Source organism: Salmo salar, chromosome ssa12, assembly GCF_905237065.1.
Source record: "Salmo salar chromosome ssa12, Ssal_v3.1, whole genome shotgun sequence".
Lineage (NCBI taxonomy): Eukaryota > Metazoa > Chordata > Actinopteri > Salmoniformes > Salmonidae > Salmo > Salmo salar.
This window is the reverse complement of record NC_059453.1, coordinates 101,546,140-101,567,266: the sequence shown is the minus strand read 5'-3', so window position 1 is coordinate 101,567,266 and position 21,127 is coordinate 101,546,140. Positions and strand designations below refer to the sequence as shown.

General features: G+C 44.0%; 1 protein-coding gene across 1 annotated transcript in view; it reads left to right on the top strand.

The window, feature by feature from the left end:
- The window catches only part of LOC106566274 (synapsin-2), a 223,019-nt gene that overhangs the window by 44,843 nt on the left and 157,049 nt on the right, over positions 1-21,127 (top strand). The window contains exon 3 of the mRNA XM_045692010.1: positions 9,160-9,251. Coding sequence (XP_045547966.1) covers positions 9,160-9,251 — 92 coding nt within the window. The remainder of the gene's footprint in view (positions 1-9,159; positions 9,252-21,127) is intronic.

Here is a 21,127-nt window from a genome sequence, read left to right as displayed (position 1 = left end):
ATTCTTATTGTGTTACTTTTTATTATTTATTTTTATTTTATCCTACTTGGTAAATATGTTCTTCTTCTTCAACTGCACTGTTGGTTAAGGGCTTGTAATAAGCATTTCACGGTAAAGTCTACACTTGTTGTATTTGGCGCATGTGGCAAATAAAGTTTGATTTGATTTGATCCCCACTGTCTCCTCTTGAGCTGTAGAGCTAACCCTAACCCTGTGGAACTGTGGTCGGAGGCTGGTGATTCAACAGGACAGGAAACAGAGGAGGTCCTTCCTCTCTCTGTCCAGCTGGCTAGGCGTCAGAGTGGGTTGGGACATAATACTGTCTCAATAACGTCTGAGCAGTTTAATTTAATATGGCTAATACCTCTACAGACATATTAGTCAAACCTTACTGGGAAAAAATAGGGTAAACCAGGAAACCCTAGAGGGTAAACCAGGAAACACTAGAGGGTAAACCAGGAAGGGTAATTCAATTCTTCACAATTTTCATGACTTTATCATTCAACTTGTTCTTAACAAATCGAAATAATTGTTTAGGGTTTCTGTATCAATATGAACAATGTAAGGCCTTTGGAATAATTTTGACCCCAGCCAAAAGCACCTCATTCAGCCTATACTAATTTGATAAATATTAGTATAGGCTGAGTAAAACTAAACAAATCAAATCAAATTTTATTTGTCACATACACATGGTTAGCAGATGTTAATGCGACTGTAGCGAAATGCTTGTGCTTCTAGTTCCGACCATGCAGTAATATCTAACAAGTTGTCTAACCTAACAATTTCACAACAACTACCTTATACACACGTGTAAAGGAATGAATAAGAATATGTACATAAAAATATATGAATGAGCGATGGCCGAACGGCATAGGCAAGATGCAGTAGATGGTATAGAGTACAGCATACAGTGAGGGAAAAAAGTATTTGATCCCCTGCTGATTTTGTACGTTTGCCCACTGACAAAGAAATGATCAGTCTATCATTTTAATGGTAGGTTTATTTGAAAAGTGAGAGACAGAATAACAACAAAAATTCAGAATAACGCATGTCAAAAATGTTATAAAATTATTTGCATTTTAATTAGGGAAATAAGTATTTGACCCCTCTGCAAAACGTGACTTAGTACTTGGTGGCAAAACCCTTGTTGGCAATCACAGAGGTCAGACGTTTCTTGTAGTTGGCCACCAGGTTTGCACACATCTCAGGAGGGATTTTGTCCCACTCCTCTTTGCAGATCTTCTCCAAGTCATTAAGGTTTTGAGGCTGACGTTTGGCAACTCGAACCTTCAGCTCCCTCCACAGATTTTCTATGGAATTAAGGTCTGGAGACTGGCTAGGCCACTCCAGGTCCTTAATGTGCTTCTTCTTGAGCCACTCCTTTGTTGCCTTGGCCGTGTGTTTTGGGTCATTGTCATGCTGGAATACCCATCCACGACCCATTTTCAATGCCCTGGCTGAGGGAAGGAGGTTCTCACACCAGATTTCACGTTACATGGCCCCGTCCATCGTCCCTTTGATGCGGTGAAGTTGTCCTGTCCCCTTAGCAGAAAAACACCCCCAAAGCATAATGTTTCCACCTCCATGTTTGACGGTGGGGATGATGTTCTTGGGGTCGTAGGCAGCATTCCTCCTCCTCCAAACACGGCGAGTTGAGTTGATGCCAAAGAGCTCCATTTTGGTCTCACCTGACCACAACACTTTCACCCAGTTGTCCTCTGAATCATTCAGATGTTCATTGGCAAACTTCAGACGGGCATGTATATGTGCTTTCTTGAGCAGGGGGACCTTGCGAGCGCTGCAGGATTTCAGTCCTTCACGGCGTAGTGTGTTACCAATTGTTTTCTTGGTGACTATGGTCCCAGCTGCCTTGAGATCATTGACAAGATCCTCCCGTGTAGTTCTGGGCTGATTCCTCACCGTTCTCATGATCATTGCAACTCCACTAGGTGAGATCTTGCATGGAGCCCCAGGCCGAGGGAGATTGACAGTTATTTTGTGTTTCTTCCATTTGCGAATAATCGCACCAACTGTTGTCACCTCACCAAGCTGCTTGGCGATGGTCTTGTAGCCCATTCCAGCCTGACCTCCTTGGAGAGCTCTTTGGTCTTGACCATGGTGGAGAGTTTGGAATCTGATTGATTGATTGCTTCTGTGGACAGGTGTCTTTTATACAGGTAACAAACTCAGATTAGGAGCACTCCCTTTAAGAGTGTGCTCCTAATCCCAGCTCATTACCTGTATAAAAGACACCTGGGAGCCAGAAATCTTTCTGATTGAGAGGGGGTCAAATACTTATTTCCCTCATTAAAATACAAATCAATTTCTAACATTTTTTACATGCATTTTTTTTCTTGATTTTTGTTTTTGTTATTCACTCTCACTGTTCAAATAAACCTACCATTAAAATTATAGACTGATCATTTCTTTGTCAATGGGCAAACGTACAAAATCAGCAGGGGATCAAATACTTTTTTCCCCTCACTGTATGAGATGAGTAATGTAGGGTATGTAAGCATTATATAAAGTGGTATTGTTTAAAGTGTCTAGTGATACATTCATTACATCAATATTTCATTATTAAAGTGGCTAGAGATGAGTCAGTATGTTGGCAGCAGCCACTCAATGTTAGTGATGGCTGTTTAACAGTCTGATGGCCTTGAGATAGAAGCTGTTTTTCAGTCTCTCGGTCCCCGCTTTGATGCACCTGTACTGACCTCGCCTTCTGGATGATAGCGGGGTGAACAGGCAGTGGCTCGGGTGGTTGTTGTCCTTGATGATCTTTTTGGCCTTCCTGTGACATCGGGTGGTCTAGGTGTCCTGGAGGGCAGGTAGTTTGCCCCCGGTGATGCATTGTGCAGACCTCACTACCCTCTGGAGAGCCTTATGGTTGTGGGCGGAGCAGTTGCCGTACCAGGCGGTGATACAGCCCAACAGGATGCTCTCGATTGTGCATCTGTAAAAGGTTTTGAGTGTTTTTGGTGACAAGCCAAATTTCTTCAGCCTCCTGAGGTTGTCGGTAATCAAGCCTACCGCTGTAGTGTCGTCTGCAACTTGATGATTGATTTGGAGGTGTGCATGGCCACACAGTCATGGGTGAACAGGGAGTACAGGAGAGGGCTGAGAACGCACCCTTGTGGGGCCCCAGTGTTGAGGATCAGCGGGGTGGAGATGTTGTTATCTACCCTCACCACCTGGGGGCAGCCCGTCAGGAAGTCCAGGACCCAGTTGCACAGGGCGGGGTCGAGACCCAGGGTCTCGAGCTTAATGACGAGTTTAGAGGGTACTATGGTGTTAAATGCTGAGCTGTAGTCGATGAACAGCATTTTTACATAGGTATTCCTCTTGTCCAGATGGCTTAGGGCAGTGTGATTGCGATTGCGTCGTCTGTGGACCTATTGGGGCGATAAGCAAATTGGAGTGGGTCTAGGGTGTCAGGTAGGGTGGAGGTAATATGGTCCTAGACTAGTCTCTCAAAGCACTTCATGATGAAGGAAGTGAGTGCTACGGGGCGGTAGTCATTTAGCTCAGTTACCTTCACTTTCTTGGGAAGAGGAACAATGGTGGCCCTCTTGAAGCATGTGGGAACAGCAGACTGGGATAAGGACTGATTGAATATGTCCGTAAACACATCAGCCAGCTGGTCTGTGCATGCTCTGAGGACGCGGCTGGGGATGGCGTTTGTGCCGGCAGCCTTGCAAGGGTTAACACATTTAAATGTTTTACTCACGTTGGCTGCAGTGAAGGAGAGCCCGCAGGTTTTGGTAGCGGGCCGTGTCAGTGGCACTGTGTTGTCCTCAAAGCGAGCAAAGAAGTTGTTTAGTTTGTCTGGGAGCAAGACATTGTGGTCCGCGACGGGGCTGGTTTTCCTTTTGTAGTCCGTGATTGACTATAGACCCTGCCACATACCTCTCGTGTCTGAGCCGTTGAATTACGACTCTACTTTGTCTCTATACTGACGCTTAGCTTGTTTGATTGCGTTTCGAAGGGAATAGCTGCACTGTTTGTATTCGTTCATGTTTCCGGTCACCTTGCCCTGATTAAAAACAGTGGTTTGCGCTTTCAGTTTTGCGCGAATGCTGCCATCAATCCATGGTTTCTGGTTGGGGAATGTTTTAATAGACGCTGTGGGTACAACATCACCGATGCACTTGCTAAAAAACTCACTCACCGAATCAGCGTTTTCATCAATGTTATTGTCCGACGCTATGTGGAACATATCCCAGTCCACGTGATCGAAGCAATCTTGAAGCGTGGAATCCGATTGGTCGGACCAGCGTTGAACAGACCTGAGCACGGGTGCCTCCTGTTTTAGTTTCTATCTATAGGCGTGGTCAGATTTTCCGAAAGGAGGGCGGGGGAGGGCTTTATATGCATCGCGGAAGTTAGAATAACAATGATCCAGGGTTTTGCCAGCCTGGGTTGCGCAATCGATATGCTGATCAAATTTAGGGAGCCTTGTTTTCAGGTTAACCTTGTTAAAATCCCCAGCTACAATAAATGCAGCCTCAGGATATGTGGTTTCCAGTTTACATAGAGTCAAATGAAGTTCTTTCAGGGCCATCGATGTGTCTGATTAGGGCGGGATATACACGACTGTGATTATGATCGAAGAGAATTTTCTTGGTAGATAATGCGGTCGGCATTTGATTGTAAGGAATTCTAGGTCAGGTGAACAAAAGGACTTGAGTTCCTGTATGTTGTTATGATCACACCACGTCTCGTTAATCATAAGGCTTATGCCCCCGCCCTTCTTCTTACCAGAGAGATGTTAGTTTCTGTCGGCGCGATGCGTGAAGGAGCCGGGTGGCTGTACCGACTCTGATGACGTATCCCGAGTGAGCCATGTTTCCGTGAAACAAAGAACGTTACAATCTCTGATGTCTCTCTGGAAGGCAACCCTTGCTCGGATTTCGTCTACCTTGTTGTCAAGAGACTGGATGTGCCCGTCTATGGAGCCTGACCAGAAGACCGCTCCGTCTGCCCCTTCTGCAGCGCCGTTGTTTTGGGTCGCCGGCTGGGATCCGATCCATTGTCCTGGGTGGTGGACCAAACAGAGGATCCGCTTCGGGAAAGTTGTATTCCTGGTCGTAATGTTAGTGAGTTGACGTTGCTCTTATATCCAATAGTTCCTCCTGACTGTATGTAATAAAACCTAAATATTTACTGGTGTAACAATGTAAGAAATAACACATAAAAAAGCTAAATACTGCATTGTTTCCTAGGAACGCGAAGCGAGGAGGCCATCTCTGTCGGCGCTAGAAGTTAAAGACAATCCCCCATAATCATAAAGTGAAAACAGGTTTTTAGATTTTTTTTGAATTTTCTTTAAACAGAAATGCCTTATTTACATAACTATTCAGAATCTTTGTTATTAGACCAGAAAATTGAGCTCAGGTGCATCCTGTTTCCATTGATCATCCTTGAGATGTTTCTATAATGTGACTGGAGTCCACTTGTGGTAAATTCAATTGATTGGACATGATTTGGAAAGGCACACATCTGTCTATATAAGGTCCCACAGATGTGACCTGTTTCAGGAAACTAGGCATATGTCGCGGGTCACTACTTCACAGGAGAGACATTTAAATGTAAACTTATTTGTTTATCAAAATTGTTTTTTTGGCATAAATGCCTTCTCGAACATGTAAACTTTCATGTGCTTTAATAACAAACTTGTATTCCATCTGTAAATACTGATAAAATTGTTAAATTACGAGCCTAATTGGTTAAGCCACAGAAAAAACAGCAACTTTCCCAGTAGCCATGATTGGCTGAGATAATGAGTGGGCTGGACATACCTGAGAGATGAGTTTAGATTGGTCTTCCATATAGCACGCTTCTGTTAATATGAGCTGGTCAGTATGTGGAAAAGCTGCTGTGTCATCCCCCTCTTTAAAGGGGGAGACACTCTAGACCCAAACTGTTACAGACCTATATCCATCCTGCCCTGCCTTTCTAAAATCTTCGAAAGCCAAGTTAATAAACAGATCACCGATCGTTTCGAATCCCACCATACCTTCTCCACTATGCAATCTGGTTTCCGAGCTGGTCATGGGTGCACCTCAGCTACGCTCAAGGTCCAAAACGATATAACTGCCATCGATAAGAGACAATACTGTGAAGCCGTCTTCATCGACCTGGCCAAGGCTTTCGACTCTGTCAATCACCGCATTGTTATCGGCAGACTCAATACCCTTGGCTTCACAAATGACTGCCTCGCCTGGTTCACCAACTACTTCTCAGATCGAGTTCAGTGTGTCAAATCGTAGGGTCCGTAGTCCGGACCTCTGGCAGTCTCTATGGGGGTGCCACAGGGTTCAATTCTCGGGCTGACTCTTTTCTCTGTATATATCAATGATGTTGCTCTTGCTGCTGGTGATTCTCTGATCCACCTCTATGCAGGCGACACCATTCTGTATACATCTGGCCCTTCTTTGCTAACAAACCTCCAAACAAGCTTCAATGCCATACAACACTCCGTCCGTGGCCTACAACTGCTTTTAAATGCTAGTAAAACTAAGTGCATGCTTTTCAACCGATTGCTACCCGCACCCACCCGCCAGACTAGCATCACTACTCTAGACGGTTCTGACCTAGAATATGTGGACAACTACAAATACCTAGGTGTCTGCTTAGACTGTAAACTCTCCTTCCAGACTCACATTAAGCATCTCCAATCCAAAATTAAATCTTGAATCGGCTTCCTATTTCACAACAAAGCTCATGCCGCCAAACATACCCTCGTAAAACTGACTATCCTACCGATCCTTGACTTCGGCGATGTCATTTACAAAATAGCCCCCAACACTCTACTCAGCAAACTGGATGCAGTCTATCACAGTGCCATCCGTTTTATCACCAAAGCCCCATATACTACCCCCCACTGCGACATGTATGCTCTCGTTGGCTGGCCCACACTACATATCCGTCGCCAAACCCACTGGCTCCAGGTCATCTATAAGTCTTTGCTAGGTAAAGCCCCGCCTTATCTCAGCTCACTGGTCACCATAGCAACACCCACCCGTTTTACATCTTCAATGCTCTGGAGCCTGGTGTTGTCGTCAAGGAGCATTCGGACTCAGTCAGGACCAGGTTTCAGCTGCTGTGCAACACTGACATCCTTCTTCCCTTGTCTGCATGTACAAGCACCACCTGAACTGGACACAGCTAGACAAACTAATGTTTTTGAGAAGATCAGGGAGTTTTGCGACGAAGAGGCTATGGACATCACATGCCCTGCACCAAAGTCAAGGGCAAGACAGAAACAGGCTCTCCGAATATATATTCCCTTGTTCATGCGTGGTTCGGACGGACCAGTCATCAGCACTATCTGCAGTGCCTCTAATCAAATGACTCTCTCCTAACACACACGCCGTACATTGCTGCTACAATTTTTTTTATCTTGTTGCTCAGCCACTTTACCCCTGATTGTATGCATATAACTACCTCGTCTATCACTGATATCATCATTGATATTGTTCTTGTACAAACTATATATTATTTTATGTATATTGACACTGTCTATTTCTGATATTGCTACTATGCAAGTAACCATTTGGCTGTACCGTTTATACCTTCTGTAGAGACCCATCCACTTGGAAAGATGTGGCTGGGGGTTATAGCATTTCTTTCACATGACACATCAATTTATGCAAGTGTACCTGGGTAAGTGTCACCTAATATTTATTAAATATTTTTATCTGGACACTTTCTGTTTCCCTGGAATTTTTCCTTATTGTAGGCTACAACTTTTACCTCTTTTCGTCTTAATCTTTACTACACTACTCACTGTTTAGCACATGACCTCCTTAAAGAGATGGGTGGGGCTGGCTTAAGAGGGTGTGAACAATGCTGAATGGGTGTAGAACAAGGAGACCTCTCCAGTAGGTACCAAAACATTCAAAGGCCATTTTCTCTAAAGTGAGTTCAGAATTACTTTCCCATTGTTCCTCAAAAATGCAGTGTATGATATACCATTTTTAGTCTCTACTGTTACCAATGTAAAAAAAAAACACAATTTCAAATTTTGCTACATACAGTACCTTGCAAAATATTACCCCCTTTGGCATTTTTCCTATTTTGTTGCGTTACAACCTGTAATTTAAATAGATTTTTATTTGGATTTCATGTAATGGACATACACAAAATAGTCCAAATTGGTGAAGTGAAATTTTAAAAATGACTTGTTTCAAAAAATTCTATGCTAAAAAAAATTGAAAAATGGTGCCGTCATATGTATTCACCCCCTTTGCTATGAAGCCCCTAAATGTTTTATTTTATTTCGCCTTTATTTAGCCAGGTAGACAAGTTGAGAACAAGTTCTCATTTATAACTGCGACCTGGCCAAGAATAAAGCAAAGCAGTTTGACACATACAACAACATAGAGTTACACATGGAATAAACAAAACATACAGTCAATAATACAGTTGAAGAAAATCTATATACAGAACATTGGTACCCTGCAAGCCATGACCCATTTTGTATTGAGTCAAATGTAATGGAGTCCATTGCCCATGTTAATGGCTGCTGCTCATACAAGGATTTGTACATTGCTAGACATGAACGCCTTATTGACCTGATAGCCAGCGAGGTGAGACAAGTGGTCTCACCAACAGCACACGTGAATAAACATCCTAGTGTAAGGGGATGCTGGTATGATGAGGTTGATGTGTTTTCCTGATGCCAAATGAACCAGATATTGTTGTTGATGGGGGAGGCCAGGGAGAGGTGCTCATTTTGGAAGTGGGCTGCTCAATTGACAGCTACATGTAGTAGGTGCAAGCTGGTGGCGCTGATATTTGGTAGTCTCGTACACATACACAGGCTTGCAGTGCGTTGTCTCCAGTTTGCGGGCCTGACAACAACTAGGGCAAAGCCATTGGCTAGGTACTGCTCTATTTCAGCTGTCGTGGGCAGCCTAGCTTTTTGGAAAAGGAGGTGCTTTCTGTACCCTTGAGTGCCATGCATACAGTGACTTTTGAGATGTTTGGATCCTTTTAATGTACATTTGATTGGTGGATTCAAATAAAGTGTTAAAAATGTGTGTGTGTGTGTGTGTGTGTGTGTATGTGTGTGTGTGTGTGTGTGTGTGTGTGTGTGTGTGTGTGTGTGTGTGTGTGTGTGTGTGTGTGTGTGTGTGTGTGTGTGTGTGTCAGGCGGCATTCTCAGAGATCAACCTGGTATCCCATGCCAACGGGTCGTGTAACGTGGACATACAGTTGATCAGGAACGGAACCAAAGTGGTGAGGTGAGTAATCCAAATATCAGTCCAAATATCTGTAGTAATATCAGTAATAATGGTAGTCAAAAACTCAGCAAAAAAAGAAACGTCCTCTTGCTGACAACTGCGTTTATTTCCAGCAAACTTAACATGTGTAAATATTTGTATGAACATAAGAAGACTCAACAACTGAGACATAAACTGAACAAGTTCCACAGACGTGACTAACAGAAATGGAATCATGTGTCCCTGAATAATGGGGGGGTCAAAATCAAAAGTAACAGTCAGTATCTGGTGTGGCCACCAGCTGCATTAAGTACTGCAGTGCATCTCCTCCTCATGGACTGCACCAGATTTGCCAGTTCTTGCTGTGAGATGTTACCCCACTCTTCCTGAAAGTTCCCGGACATTTCTGGGGGGGAATGGCTCTTGCCCTCACCCTCCAGTCCAACAGATCCCAGAAGTGCTCAATGGGATTGAGATCCGGGCTCTTTGCTGGCTATTGCAGGAAATCACGCACAGAACGAGCATTATGGCTGGTGGCATTGTCATGCTGGAGGGTCATGTCAGGATGAGCCTGCAGGAAGGGTACTACATGAGGGAGGAGGATGTCTTCCCTGTAACACACAGCGTTGAGATTGCCTGCAATGACAACAAGCTCCGTCCGATGATGCTGTGACACACTGCCCCAGACCACGACGGACCCTCCACCTCCAAATCGATCCCGCTCCAGAGTACAGGCCTTGGTGTAACGCTCATTCCGTCGATGATAAACGCGAATCCGACCATCAACCCTGGTGAGACAATACCGTGACTCGTCAGTGAAGAGCACTTTTTGCCAGTCCTGTCGGGTCCAGTGCCGGTGGATTTGTGCCCATAGGTGACGTTGTTGCCGGTGATGTCTGGTGAGGACCTGCCTTACAACAGGCCTACAAGCCCTCAGTCCAGCCTCTCTCAGCCTATTGTGGACAGTCTGAGCACTGATGGAGGGATTGTGCGTTCCTGGTGTAACTCTGGCAGTTGTTGTTGCCATCCTGTACCTGTCCCGCAGGTGTGATGTTCAGATGTACCGATCCTGAGCAGGTGTTGTTACACATGGTCTGCCACTGCAAGGATGATCAGCTGTCCGTCTTGTCTCCCTGTAGCGCTGTCTAACCCTAACCCTAACCCTAACCCTGGCCACATCTGCAGTCCTCATGCCTCCTTGCAGCATGCCTAAGGCACATTCACGCAGATGAGCAGGGACCCTGGGCATCTTTCTTTCGTTTTTTTCAGTAGAACGTCAGTAGAAAGGCCTCTTTTAGTGTCCTAAGTTTTCATAACTGTGACCTTAATTGCCTACCGTCTGTAAACTGTTAGTGTCTTAACGACCGTTCCACAGGTGCATGTTCATTAATTGTTTATGGTTCATTGAACCAGCATGGGAAACAGTGTTTAAACCCTTTACAACGAAGATCTGTGAAGTTATTTGGATTTTTACGAATGATCTTTGAAAGACAGTCCTGAAAAAGAGACGTTTATTTTTTTGCTGAGTTTATATAGAGTGATGATTACATAGTAACAGTAAATGTACAGGATGGTCCAGACTGCACTGTGACCAGAGTCAGCTCCAGACCTCTCTAGACCGCTTCAGACAGCTTTAGATAACTTCAGACTGCTTCAGGCCACTTCAGGAATCTGCGCTGAGCATGCTTTCATTGTTTTCACAGCCTAATATAAAGTACTGGAAACTCCTGGGATTCCTTAAGTTTGCTCTGACCCTGTTCAGGTTTGCTTGGCCAGCACCCAGTCAATAGGAACCCCCATGGATTTCAGAACCCTTTTTAAAACTCCACCTTTTCCATTTTGGTTGTCAGTGGATCATTTGTTAGTTCCATTTTTCTGTTGAGCAACAAGTTTGGGTTTTCTTATTGGGAAATGTTAACAACCATGTTTTCCTTCATGCCATGAAATACTACACCGTTAAAAATATCCTGCAATTGTACAGTACACTACAGGCTACTGGTTGCAATGAAAGTTGGGTAAACAACAAGTTACTGAATTTTGTGGAATTTGCTGTGAATTCTGCATAACCTAACTGGCAACCAGTTTTTAGTAAGTTATTGTAAAATGTACATTAACTCAACCATCATACTACCAACCTACTTAACATATATTTTATTTAACCTTTATTTGACTAGGCAAGTCAGTTAAGAACAAATTCTTATTTTCAATGACACCCTAGGAACAGTGGGTTAACTGCCTTGTTCTGGGGCAGAACGGCACATTTTTACCTTGTCAGCTCAGTGATTCGATCCTGCAACCTTTCAGTTACTAGTCCAATGCTCTAAGCACTAGGCTACCTGCTGTCTGTACTGTGTTGCACCTTGATGACCAACTGGGGTAATTTTGACTCCAAGAAGAAATGTATTGGAAAAAGCAACAATCATAGCAAAATATCAACAACATTTTTATCAAAACATCATTTGACATGTCCATTTTTTTATCTGAAATGAAAAATAACCAAAACAGACTTTTGTTTCAGCAAAGTTACAGTTAATTTGCATATTATGTAAAACACACATTTAAAAGTTCCCTTTAAATAATCTGCAGCATTTTTCCCAAAGCAAGATCCACATAAGTACTAAAAAGCTGATTTACCATCATTTGATTGTAGTACCATTTAGTTTAGTATTTTGAAGTAAATACAAATTTTGTCATATTAATGTGGTAAAAATGACTGCCATTTAAAGGGGCGGTACACAAACATTTGAAATTTACTTAATTTTATTGACAAAACGTGATTCATCCATTTATTCTGAGAGACAATGAACAGAAATATGGCTTAGTTTAATTAATTTACTTACACCACACCCAGCAGTAGGATCACTGCTAGTGAAACAATGGGAGTGGTAGGCCCTATGGCAGAATGCTTCAAAAGCATGTTGAAATCATCAGTCATGTCCAACCAAACGTTATACCAATGCATATACTATTACAGGTTGAATATACAGTGCATTCGGAAAGTATTCAGACCCCTTGACTTTTTCCACATTTTGTTACTTTACAGCCTTATTCTAAAATGGATTAAATAAGTTGTTTTCCTCATCAATCTACACACAATGCACCATAATGACAAAGCAAACACAGGTTTAGAAATTTTAGCAAATGTATTAAAAATAAAAGACATATCTTATTAACAAAAATATTCAGACCTTTTGCTATGAGACTCGAAATTGAGCTCAGATGCATCCTGCTTCCACTAATCATCCTTGAGATGTTTCTACAACTTGATTGGAGTCCACCTGTGGTAAATTCAATTGATTGGACATGATTTGGAAAGGCACACACCTGTCTATATAAGGTCCCACAGTTGACAGTGCATATCAGAGCAAAAACCAAGCCATGAGGTAGAAGGAATTGTCTGTAGAACTCTGAGACAGGATTGTATCGATGCACAGATCTGGGGAAGGGTAACAAAAAATAGCTGCATCATTGAAGGTCCCCACGAACACAGTGGCCTCCATGATTCTTAAATGGAAGAAGTTTGGAACCACCAAGACTCTTCCTAGAGCTGGCAGCCTGGCCAAACTGAGCAATCGAGGGAGAAGGGCCTTGGTCAGGGAGGTGACCAACAACCCGATGGTCACTCAGAGAGCTCCAGAGTTCCTCTGTGGAAATGGGAGAACCATCTCTGCAGCACTCCACCAATCAGGCCTTTATGGTAGACAGAAGACACTCCTCAGTAAAAGGCACATGAAAGCCTGCTTGGAGATTGCCAAAAAGCACCTAAAGACTCTCAGACCATGAGAAACAAGATTTTCTGATCTGATGAAACCAAGATTGAACTCTTTGTCCTGAATGCTAGGAGGAAACCTGACACCATCCCTATGGTGAAGCATGGTGGTGGTAGCATCATGATGTGGGGATGTTTTTCAGTGGTAGGGACTGCAATACTAGTCAGGATTGAAGGAAAGATGAACAGAGCAAAGTAGAGAGAGAGATCCTTGATGAAAACCTGCTCCAGAGCACTCAGGACCTTAGACTGGAGCGAAGGTTCACCTTCCAACAGGGCAACAACCCTAAGCACAGAGCCAAGACATTGCAGGAGTGGCTTCGGGACAAATCTCTGAATGTCCTTGAGTGGCCCAGCCAGAGCCTGGCCTTGAACCCAATCGAACATCTCTGGAGAGACCTGAAAATAACTGACAGAGCTTGAGAGGATCTGCAGAGAATAATGGTAGAAACTCCCCAAATACAGGTGTGCCAAGCTTGTAGCCTCATACCCAAGTAGACTTCAGGCTGTAATCGCTGCCAAAGCTGCTTCAAAGTACTGAGTAAAGGGTTTGAATACTTACAGTTGAAGTCGGAAGTTTACATAAATGAGTTTTAATAACTCCAACCTAAGTGTTTCAACCACTTCACAAATTTCTTGTTAACAAACTATAGTTTTGGCAAGTCGGTTAGGACATCTACTTTGTGCATGACACAAGCCATTTTTCCAACAATTGTTTACAGACAAATTATTTAACTTATAATTTACTGTGTCACAATTCCAGTGGGTCAGAAGTTTAAATACACTAAGTTGACTGTGGCTTTAAACAGGTTGGAAAATTCCAGAAAATGATGTCATGGCTTTAGAAGCTTCTGATAGGCTAATTGACATAATTTCAGTCAATTGGAGGTGTACCTGTGGATGTATTTCAAGGCCTACCTTCAAACTCAGTGCCTCTTTGCTTGACATAATGGGAAAATCATCTGAAATCATCCAATACCTCAGAAAAAAATGTGTAGACCTCCTCAAGTCTGGTTCATCCTTGGGAGCAATTTCCAAACACCTGAAGGTACCACGTTCATCTGTACAAACAATAATCCGCAAGTATAAACACCATGGGACCACGCAGCCGTCATACCGCTCTGGAAGGAGACACGTTCTGTCTCCTAGAGATGAACGTACTTTGGTGTGAAAAGTGCAAATCAATCCCAGAACAACAGCAAAGGACCTTGTGAAGATGCTGGAGGAAACCGGTACAAAGTATCTATATCCACAGTAAAAACGAGTCCTATATCGAAATAACCTGAAAGGCTGCTCAGCAAGGAAGAAGCCACTGCTCCAAAACCGCCATAAACTGTTTGGCCATAATGACCATTGTTATGTTTGGAGGAAAAAGGGGGAGGTTTGCAAGCCGAAGATCACCATCCCAACCGTGAAGGATGGGGGTGGCAGCATCATGTTGTGGAGGTGCTTTGCTGCAGGAGGGACTGGTGCACTTCACAAAATAGATGGCATCATGAGGTAGGAAAATTATGTTGATATATTGACATCTCAAGACATCAGTCAGGAAGTTAAAGCTTGGTCGCAATGGGTCTTCCAAATGGACAATGACCTAAAGCATACTTCCATAGTTGTAGCAAAATGGCTTAAGGACAAGAAAGTCAAAGTATTGGAGTGGCCATCACAAAGCCCTGACCTCAATCCTATAGAAAATGTGTGGGCAGAACTGAAAAAGCATGTGCGAGCAAGGAGGCCTACAAACCTGACTCAGTTACACCAGCTCTGTCATGAGGAATGGGCCAAAATTCACCCAACTTATTGTGGGAAGCTTGTGGAAGGCTGTCACGTCCTGACCCTTGTAAGAGGTCATTTGCCATAGTAGAGTGGTCAGGGCGTGACAGGTGGGTTGTTTTGGGTGGTTTTGGGTTTTCTGTTTATATGTGGGGTTTTTCTAGATTTCTATTTCTATGTTTTGTTTTCTATGTTTTGGCCGGGTATGGTTTCCAATCAGGTGGCAGGTGTCTTTAGTTGTCTCTGGTTAGAAGCCATACTTACGCAGACTGTTTTCCTTTGGGGTTTGTGGGTAGTTGTTTCCGTTTAGTCGAGTGTACCTGACGGGACTGTTGTTGGTCGTTTTTGTTGTTTTGTTGTTAAAGTGATTTCATTAAATACAAAGAATGAGAACTATCCATGCTGGTCCCTTGGTCCCATATGTACGACCCACGTTACAGAACTACCCACCATGACTGGATCAAAGCGGTGTGCCCAGGCAGAGATGGACACCTGGTCACACATGGAATGGATGGAGAGGAGAAACTGGACTTGGGGGCAAGTCATTGACAGATATCAGAGCCTACCGGGGAAGAACGAGAGGCAGCGCCAAAAAATGTTTTTTGGGGGGGCACACGGGTAGTTTGGCTGGGCCTGGGGTGAGCCCTGAGCCAACTCCCCGTCCTTATTGTGGTGAGCATGTGCCTGTCTCTCGCACTCTCTCTCCGGTACGCCTCCATAACCCAGTACGTCCAGTGCCTGCTCCTCGCACTCTCCCTCCAGTGCGCCTCCAGGATCCAGGAAGTCCTGTGCCTGCTTCCCACACTCTCCCTCCAGTTCGCCTCAATAGCCCAGTAAGGCCTGTGCCTGCTTTGAGCACTCGGTCCTCAGTGCGTCTCCCCAGTCTGGTGAGATTGGTTCCAGCTCCCCGTAGGAAGCCTCCAGTGATGATCAATGGTCCGAAGCCTCCAGTGATAATCCATGGCACAAAGCCTCCAGTGATGATCCATGGCCCAGAGCCTGTAGTGATAATCCATGGCACGAAGCCTCCAGTGATGATCCATGGCCCGGAGCCTGTAGGGATGATCCATGGCACGAAGCCTCCAGTGATGATCCATGGCCGGAGCCTGTAGGGGTGATCCATGGCACGAAGCATCCAGCGATAATCCATGGCCCGGAGCCTCCAGTGATGATCCATGTCACAAAGCCTCGAGTGATGATCCATGGCGCGGAACCAGTTGTGATGATCCATGGCACGGAGCCTGCAGCGAAGGTCCCCAGTCCGGAACCTACAGAGACGCTCCTCAGCCCAGAGCCTCCAGCGACGCTCCTCAGCCCGGAGCCTCCAGCGACGCTCCCCAGCCCGGAGCCTCCAGCGACGCTCCCCAGCCCGGAGCCTCCAGCGACGCTCCCCAGTCCGGAGCCTTCAGCAACGGTCCGCAGCCCAGAGCCATCAGCGGCGGCCCGCAGCCCAGATCCTCCAGCGGCGGCCTGCAGCCCAGATCCTCCAGCGGTGGTCTACAGCACAGAGCTTCCGGTAAGGATCTACAGTCCAATTGCTCCGATAATGATCCACAGGCCAGGGTTACAGAAGCGGAGGGATCCCCGGGCGGAACGGGGCTTACACCCTGAGCCGGAGCCACCTCCGTTGCTGGAGGATCAGAGGGAGAGGAAGGGTCTGGGTGTAGCACATGAGCCGCCATAGACGTTTGTCACCCTCCCTTCCCTCCCTTTGTGTTTGGGGTTGTTTTTGTTGGTTTTTGTTTAGGTGCAGTCGGGCTCTGCACCTTAGGGGGGGTACTGTCACATCCTGACCCTTGTAAGAGGTCATTTGCCATTGTAGAGTGGTCAGGGCGTGACAGGTGGGTTGTTTTGGATGGTTTTGGGTTTTCTGTTTATATGTGGGGGTTTTCTAGATTTCTATTTCTATGTTTTGTTTTCTATGTTTTGGCCGTATGGTTTCCAATCAGAGGCAGGTGTCTTTCGTTGTCTCTGATTGGAAGCCATACTTAGGCAGCCTGTTTTCCTTTGGGGTTTGTGGGTAGTTGTTGGGGCTAGGGGGCAGTATTTGCACGGCCGGATAAAAAACGTACCCGATTTAATCTGGTTACTACTCCTGCCCAGTAACTAGAATATGCATATTATTGGCTTTGGATAGAAAACACCCTAAAGTTTCTAAAACTGTTTGAATGGTGTCTGTGAGTATAACAGAACTCATTTGGCAGGCCAAAACCTGAGAAGATTCCTTACAGGAAGTGGCCTGTCTGACCATTTCTTGTCCTCCTTGATCATCTCTAACAAATACAGGGGATCTCTGGCATGACGTGACACTTCCTACGGCTCCCATGGGCTCTCAGAAGGCGGGAAAAAGCTGAACGATGTAATTCCATCCCCAGGCTGAAACGCATTAGAGCGTTTGGCAAGTGCTCTATAAGAGGGCCATTAGACTGAGGCTCGTGCATGAGGGGATAGCATGCTTTTACTTTCACTCTCTTTGTAATAAAAAACGATTTCCCGGTCGGAATATTATCGCTTTTTTACGAGAAAAATTGCATAAAAATTGATTTTAAACAGTGGTTGACATGCTTCGAAGTACGGTAATGGAATATTTAGAAATATTTTGTCACGAAATGCGCCGTGCTCGTAACCCTTCTTTACCCTTTCGGATAGTGTCTTGAACGCACAAACAAAACGCCGCTATTTGAATATAACAATGGATTATTTGGGACCAAACCAACATTTGTTATTGAAGTAGAAGTCCTGGGAGTGCATTCTGACGAAGACAGCAAAGGTAATAACATTTTTCTTATAGTAAATCTGACTTTGGTGAATGCTAAACTTGCTGGGTGTCTAAATAGATAGCCCTGTGATGCCGGGCTATCTACTGAGAATATTGCAAAATGTGCTTTCACCGAAAAGCTATTTTAAAATCGGACATAGCGAGTGCATAGAGGAGTTCTGTATCTATAATTCTTAAAATAATTGTTATGTTTTTTGTGAACGTTTATCGTGAGTAATTTAGTAAATTCACCGGCAGTGTTCGGTGGGAATGCTAGTCACATGCTAGTCACATGCTAATGTAAAAAGCTGGTTTTTGATATAAATATGAACTTGATTGAACAAAACATGCATGTATTGTATAACATAATGTCCTAGGGTTGTCATCTGATGAAGATCATCAAAGGTTAGTGCTGCATTTATCTGTGGTTTGGGTTTATGTGACATTATATGCTAGCTTGAAAAATGGGTGTGTGATTATTTCTGGCTGGGTACTCTGCGGACATAATCTAATGTTTTGCTTTCGTTGTAAAGCCTTTTTGAAATCGGACAGTGTGGTTAGATTAACGAGAGTCTTGTCTTTAACTTCTATGGGCTAGGTGGGACGCTCAACAGCCAGTGTAATCCCGTGGCGCGATATTCAAATACCTCAAAAATGCAACACCTTCAATTTTTCAAACATATGACTATTTTACACCATTTTAAAGACAAGACTCTCGTTAATCTTCGTCAGAATGCACTCCCAGGACTTCTACTTCAATAACAAATGTTGGTTTGGTCCCAAATAATCCATCGTTATATCCAAATAGCGGCGTTTTGTTCGTGCGTTCAAGACACTATCCGAAAGGGTAAATAAGAGTGACGAGCATGGCGCATTTCGTGACAAAAAAATTCTAAATATTCCATTACCGTACTTCGAAGCATGTCAACCGCTGTTTAAAATCAATTTTTATGCCATTTTTCTCGTAAAAAAGCGATAATATTCCGACCGGGAAAGCCTGTATACGTACAAAGAGAGAGAAAATAAATACATCTCGTGCCCTCGTGCACGAGCGTGAGTCTCAGAGTACTTTGACCAGCCACTATCCAAACGCGATAATGTGTTTCAGCCAGAGGCTGCCTCGATATCATTCAGCTTTTTCCCGGGTTCTGAGAGCCTATGGGAGCCGTAGGAAGTGTCACGTTACGGGATAGATCCTCAGTCTTCAATAAAAAGAGCCAAGATGAACAACAACTTGTCAGATAGGGCGCTTCCTGTTTGGAATCTTCTCAGGTTTTTGCCTGCCATATGAGTTCTGTTATACTCACAGACACCATTCAAACAGTTTTAGAAACTTTAGGGTGTTTTCTATCCAAAGCCAATATATGCATATTCTAGTTACTGGGCAGGAGTAGTAACCAGATTAAATCGGGTACGTTTTTTTCCGGCCGTGTCAATACTGCCCCCTAGCCCTAACAGGTTAAAATGGTGTAAAATAGTCATATGTTTGAAAAATTGAAGTTTTTGCATTTGAGGTAATTGAATATCGCGCCACGGGATTACACTGGCTGTTGAGTAGGTGGGACGCAGGCGTCCCACCTAGCCCATAGAAGTTAAAGTGATTTCATTAAATACAAAGAATGAGCACTATCCACGCTGCGCCTTGGTCCCCTTTGTAAGACCCACATTACAAAGGCTACCCGAAAAGTTTGACCCAAGTTAAACAATTTAAATGCTACCAAATACTAATTGAGTGTATGTAAACTTCTGACCCACTGGGAATGTGATGAAAGAAATAAAAGCTGAAATAAATAATTCTCTCTGCTATTATTCTGAAATTTCACATTCTTCAAATAAAGTGGTGATCCTAACTGGATTGGGAATTTTAATAGGATTAAATGTCAGGAATTGTGAAAAACTGAGTTTAAATGTATTTGGCTAAGGTGTATGTAAACTTCCGACTTCAACTGTTTGTAAATCTGAAAATTCTGTTTTTTATTTGTAATACATTTGCTAAAATTTCTAAAAACCTGTTTTTGCTTTGTCGTTATGGGGTATTTTGTATAGATTGATAAAGGGGAAAAAACTATTGAATCCATCTTCGACTAAGGATGTAATGTAACAAAATGTGGAAAAAGTCAAGGGGTCTGAATACTTTCCAAATTCACTGTATAACATTGGAGGGAATTATAGGAATTATAGGATTTATTTCCGGTAGAGTAACTATTTTCAGATATTACACAGCAATACAGCACTACTGTATGTCTCCATTCAGAGGGTTTCTGTATCATAGTTCTACAAAGTATTCATACCACAGACAGATTTTTATGAGCTGTTTTGAGTGAAACTAAGCTTATATGTAAGGTATTTTGATTTTGTACACCATCATACCTTATTAAAACCAGTCATAACCATAGGCGAGTGCATAAGGTGTTCCATCACTGCAGGTGATCTGTCTATCTGGTCTAAATCAATGACACAGGTCAACTCAGGCCCTGTGTGTAGTTAACTGACCCTCTCTGCTCATTCATCGCCATTTTACCTGTTGTTGTCTTAGCTGATTAGCTGTTGCTGTCTTACCCGTTGTCTTAGCTAGCTCTCCCAATCAACACCTGTGATTGCTTTATGCCTCGCTTTATCTCTCTCACCAATGTCAATATGCCTTGTATACTGTTGTTTAGGGTAGTTATCATTGTTTTATTTTACTGCGGAGCCCCTAGCCCCACTCAACTTGCCTCAGATACCTCTTTTGTCCCACCTCCCACACATGGGGTGACCTCACCCAGCAGAGATGCAACCTCTCTTATCGTCACTCAATGCCGAGGTTTACCTCCACTGTACCTGCGCCCTACCTTACCCCTGTCTGTACATTATGACCTGAATCTATTCTACCACGCCCAGAAATCTGCTCCTTTTATTCTCTGTCCCCAACGCACTAGACGACCAGTTCTGATAGCCTTTAGCCGTACCCTCATCCTACTCCTCCTCTGTTCCTCGGGTGATGTAGAGGTTAATCCAGGCCCTGTGTGTCCCCAGGCGCTCTCATTTGTTGACTTCTGTAACTGTAAAAGCCTTGGTTTCATGCATGTTAACATCAGAAGCCTCCTCCCTAAGTTTGTTTTACTCACTGCTTTAGCACACACCGCCAACCCTCATGTCCTTGCCGTGTCTGAATCCTGGCTTAGGAAGGCCACCAAAAATTCGGAGATTTCCATCCCCAACTACAACTTTTCTGCCAAGATAGAACTGCCAAAGGGGGAGGAGTTGCAATCTACTGCAGAGATAGCCTGCAAAGTTCTGTCATACTTTCCAGGTCTATGCCCAAACAGTTCGAGCTTCTAATTTTTTTAATTAATCTCTCCAGATACAAGTCTCTCACTGTTGCTGCCTGTTATAGACCCCCCTCAGCTCCCAGCTGTGCCCTGGACACCATATGTGAATTGATTGCCCCCCATCTATCTTCAGAGCTGGTTCTGTTAGGTGACCTAAACTGGGATATGCTTAACACCATCCTACAATCTAAGCTAGATGCTCTCAGTCTCACACAAATTATCATGGAACCCACCAGGTACAACCCTAAATCCATAAACATGGGCACCCTCATAGATATTATCCTGACCA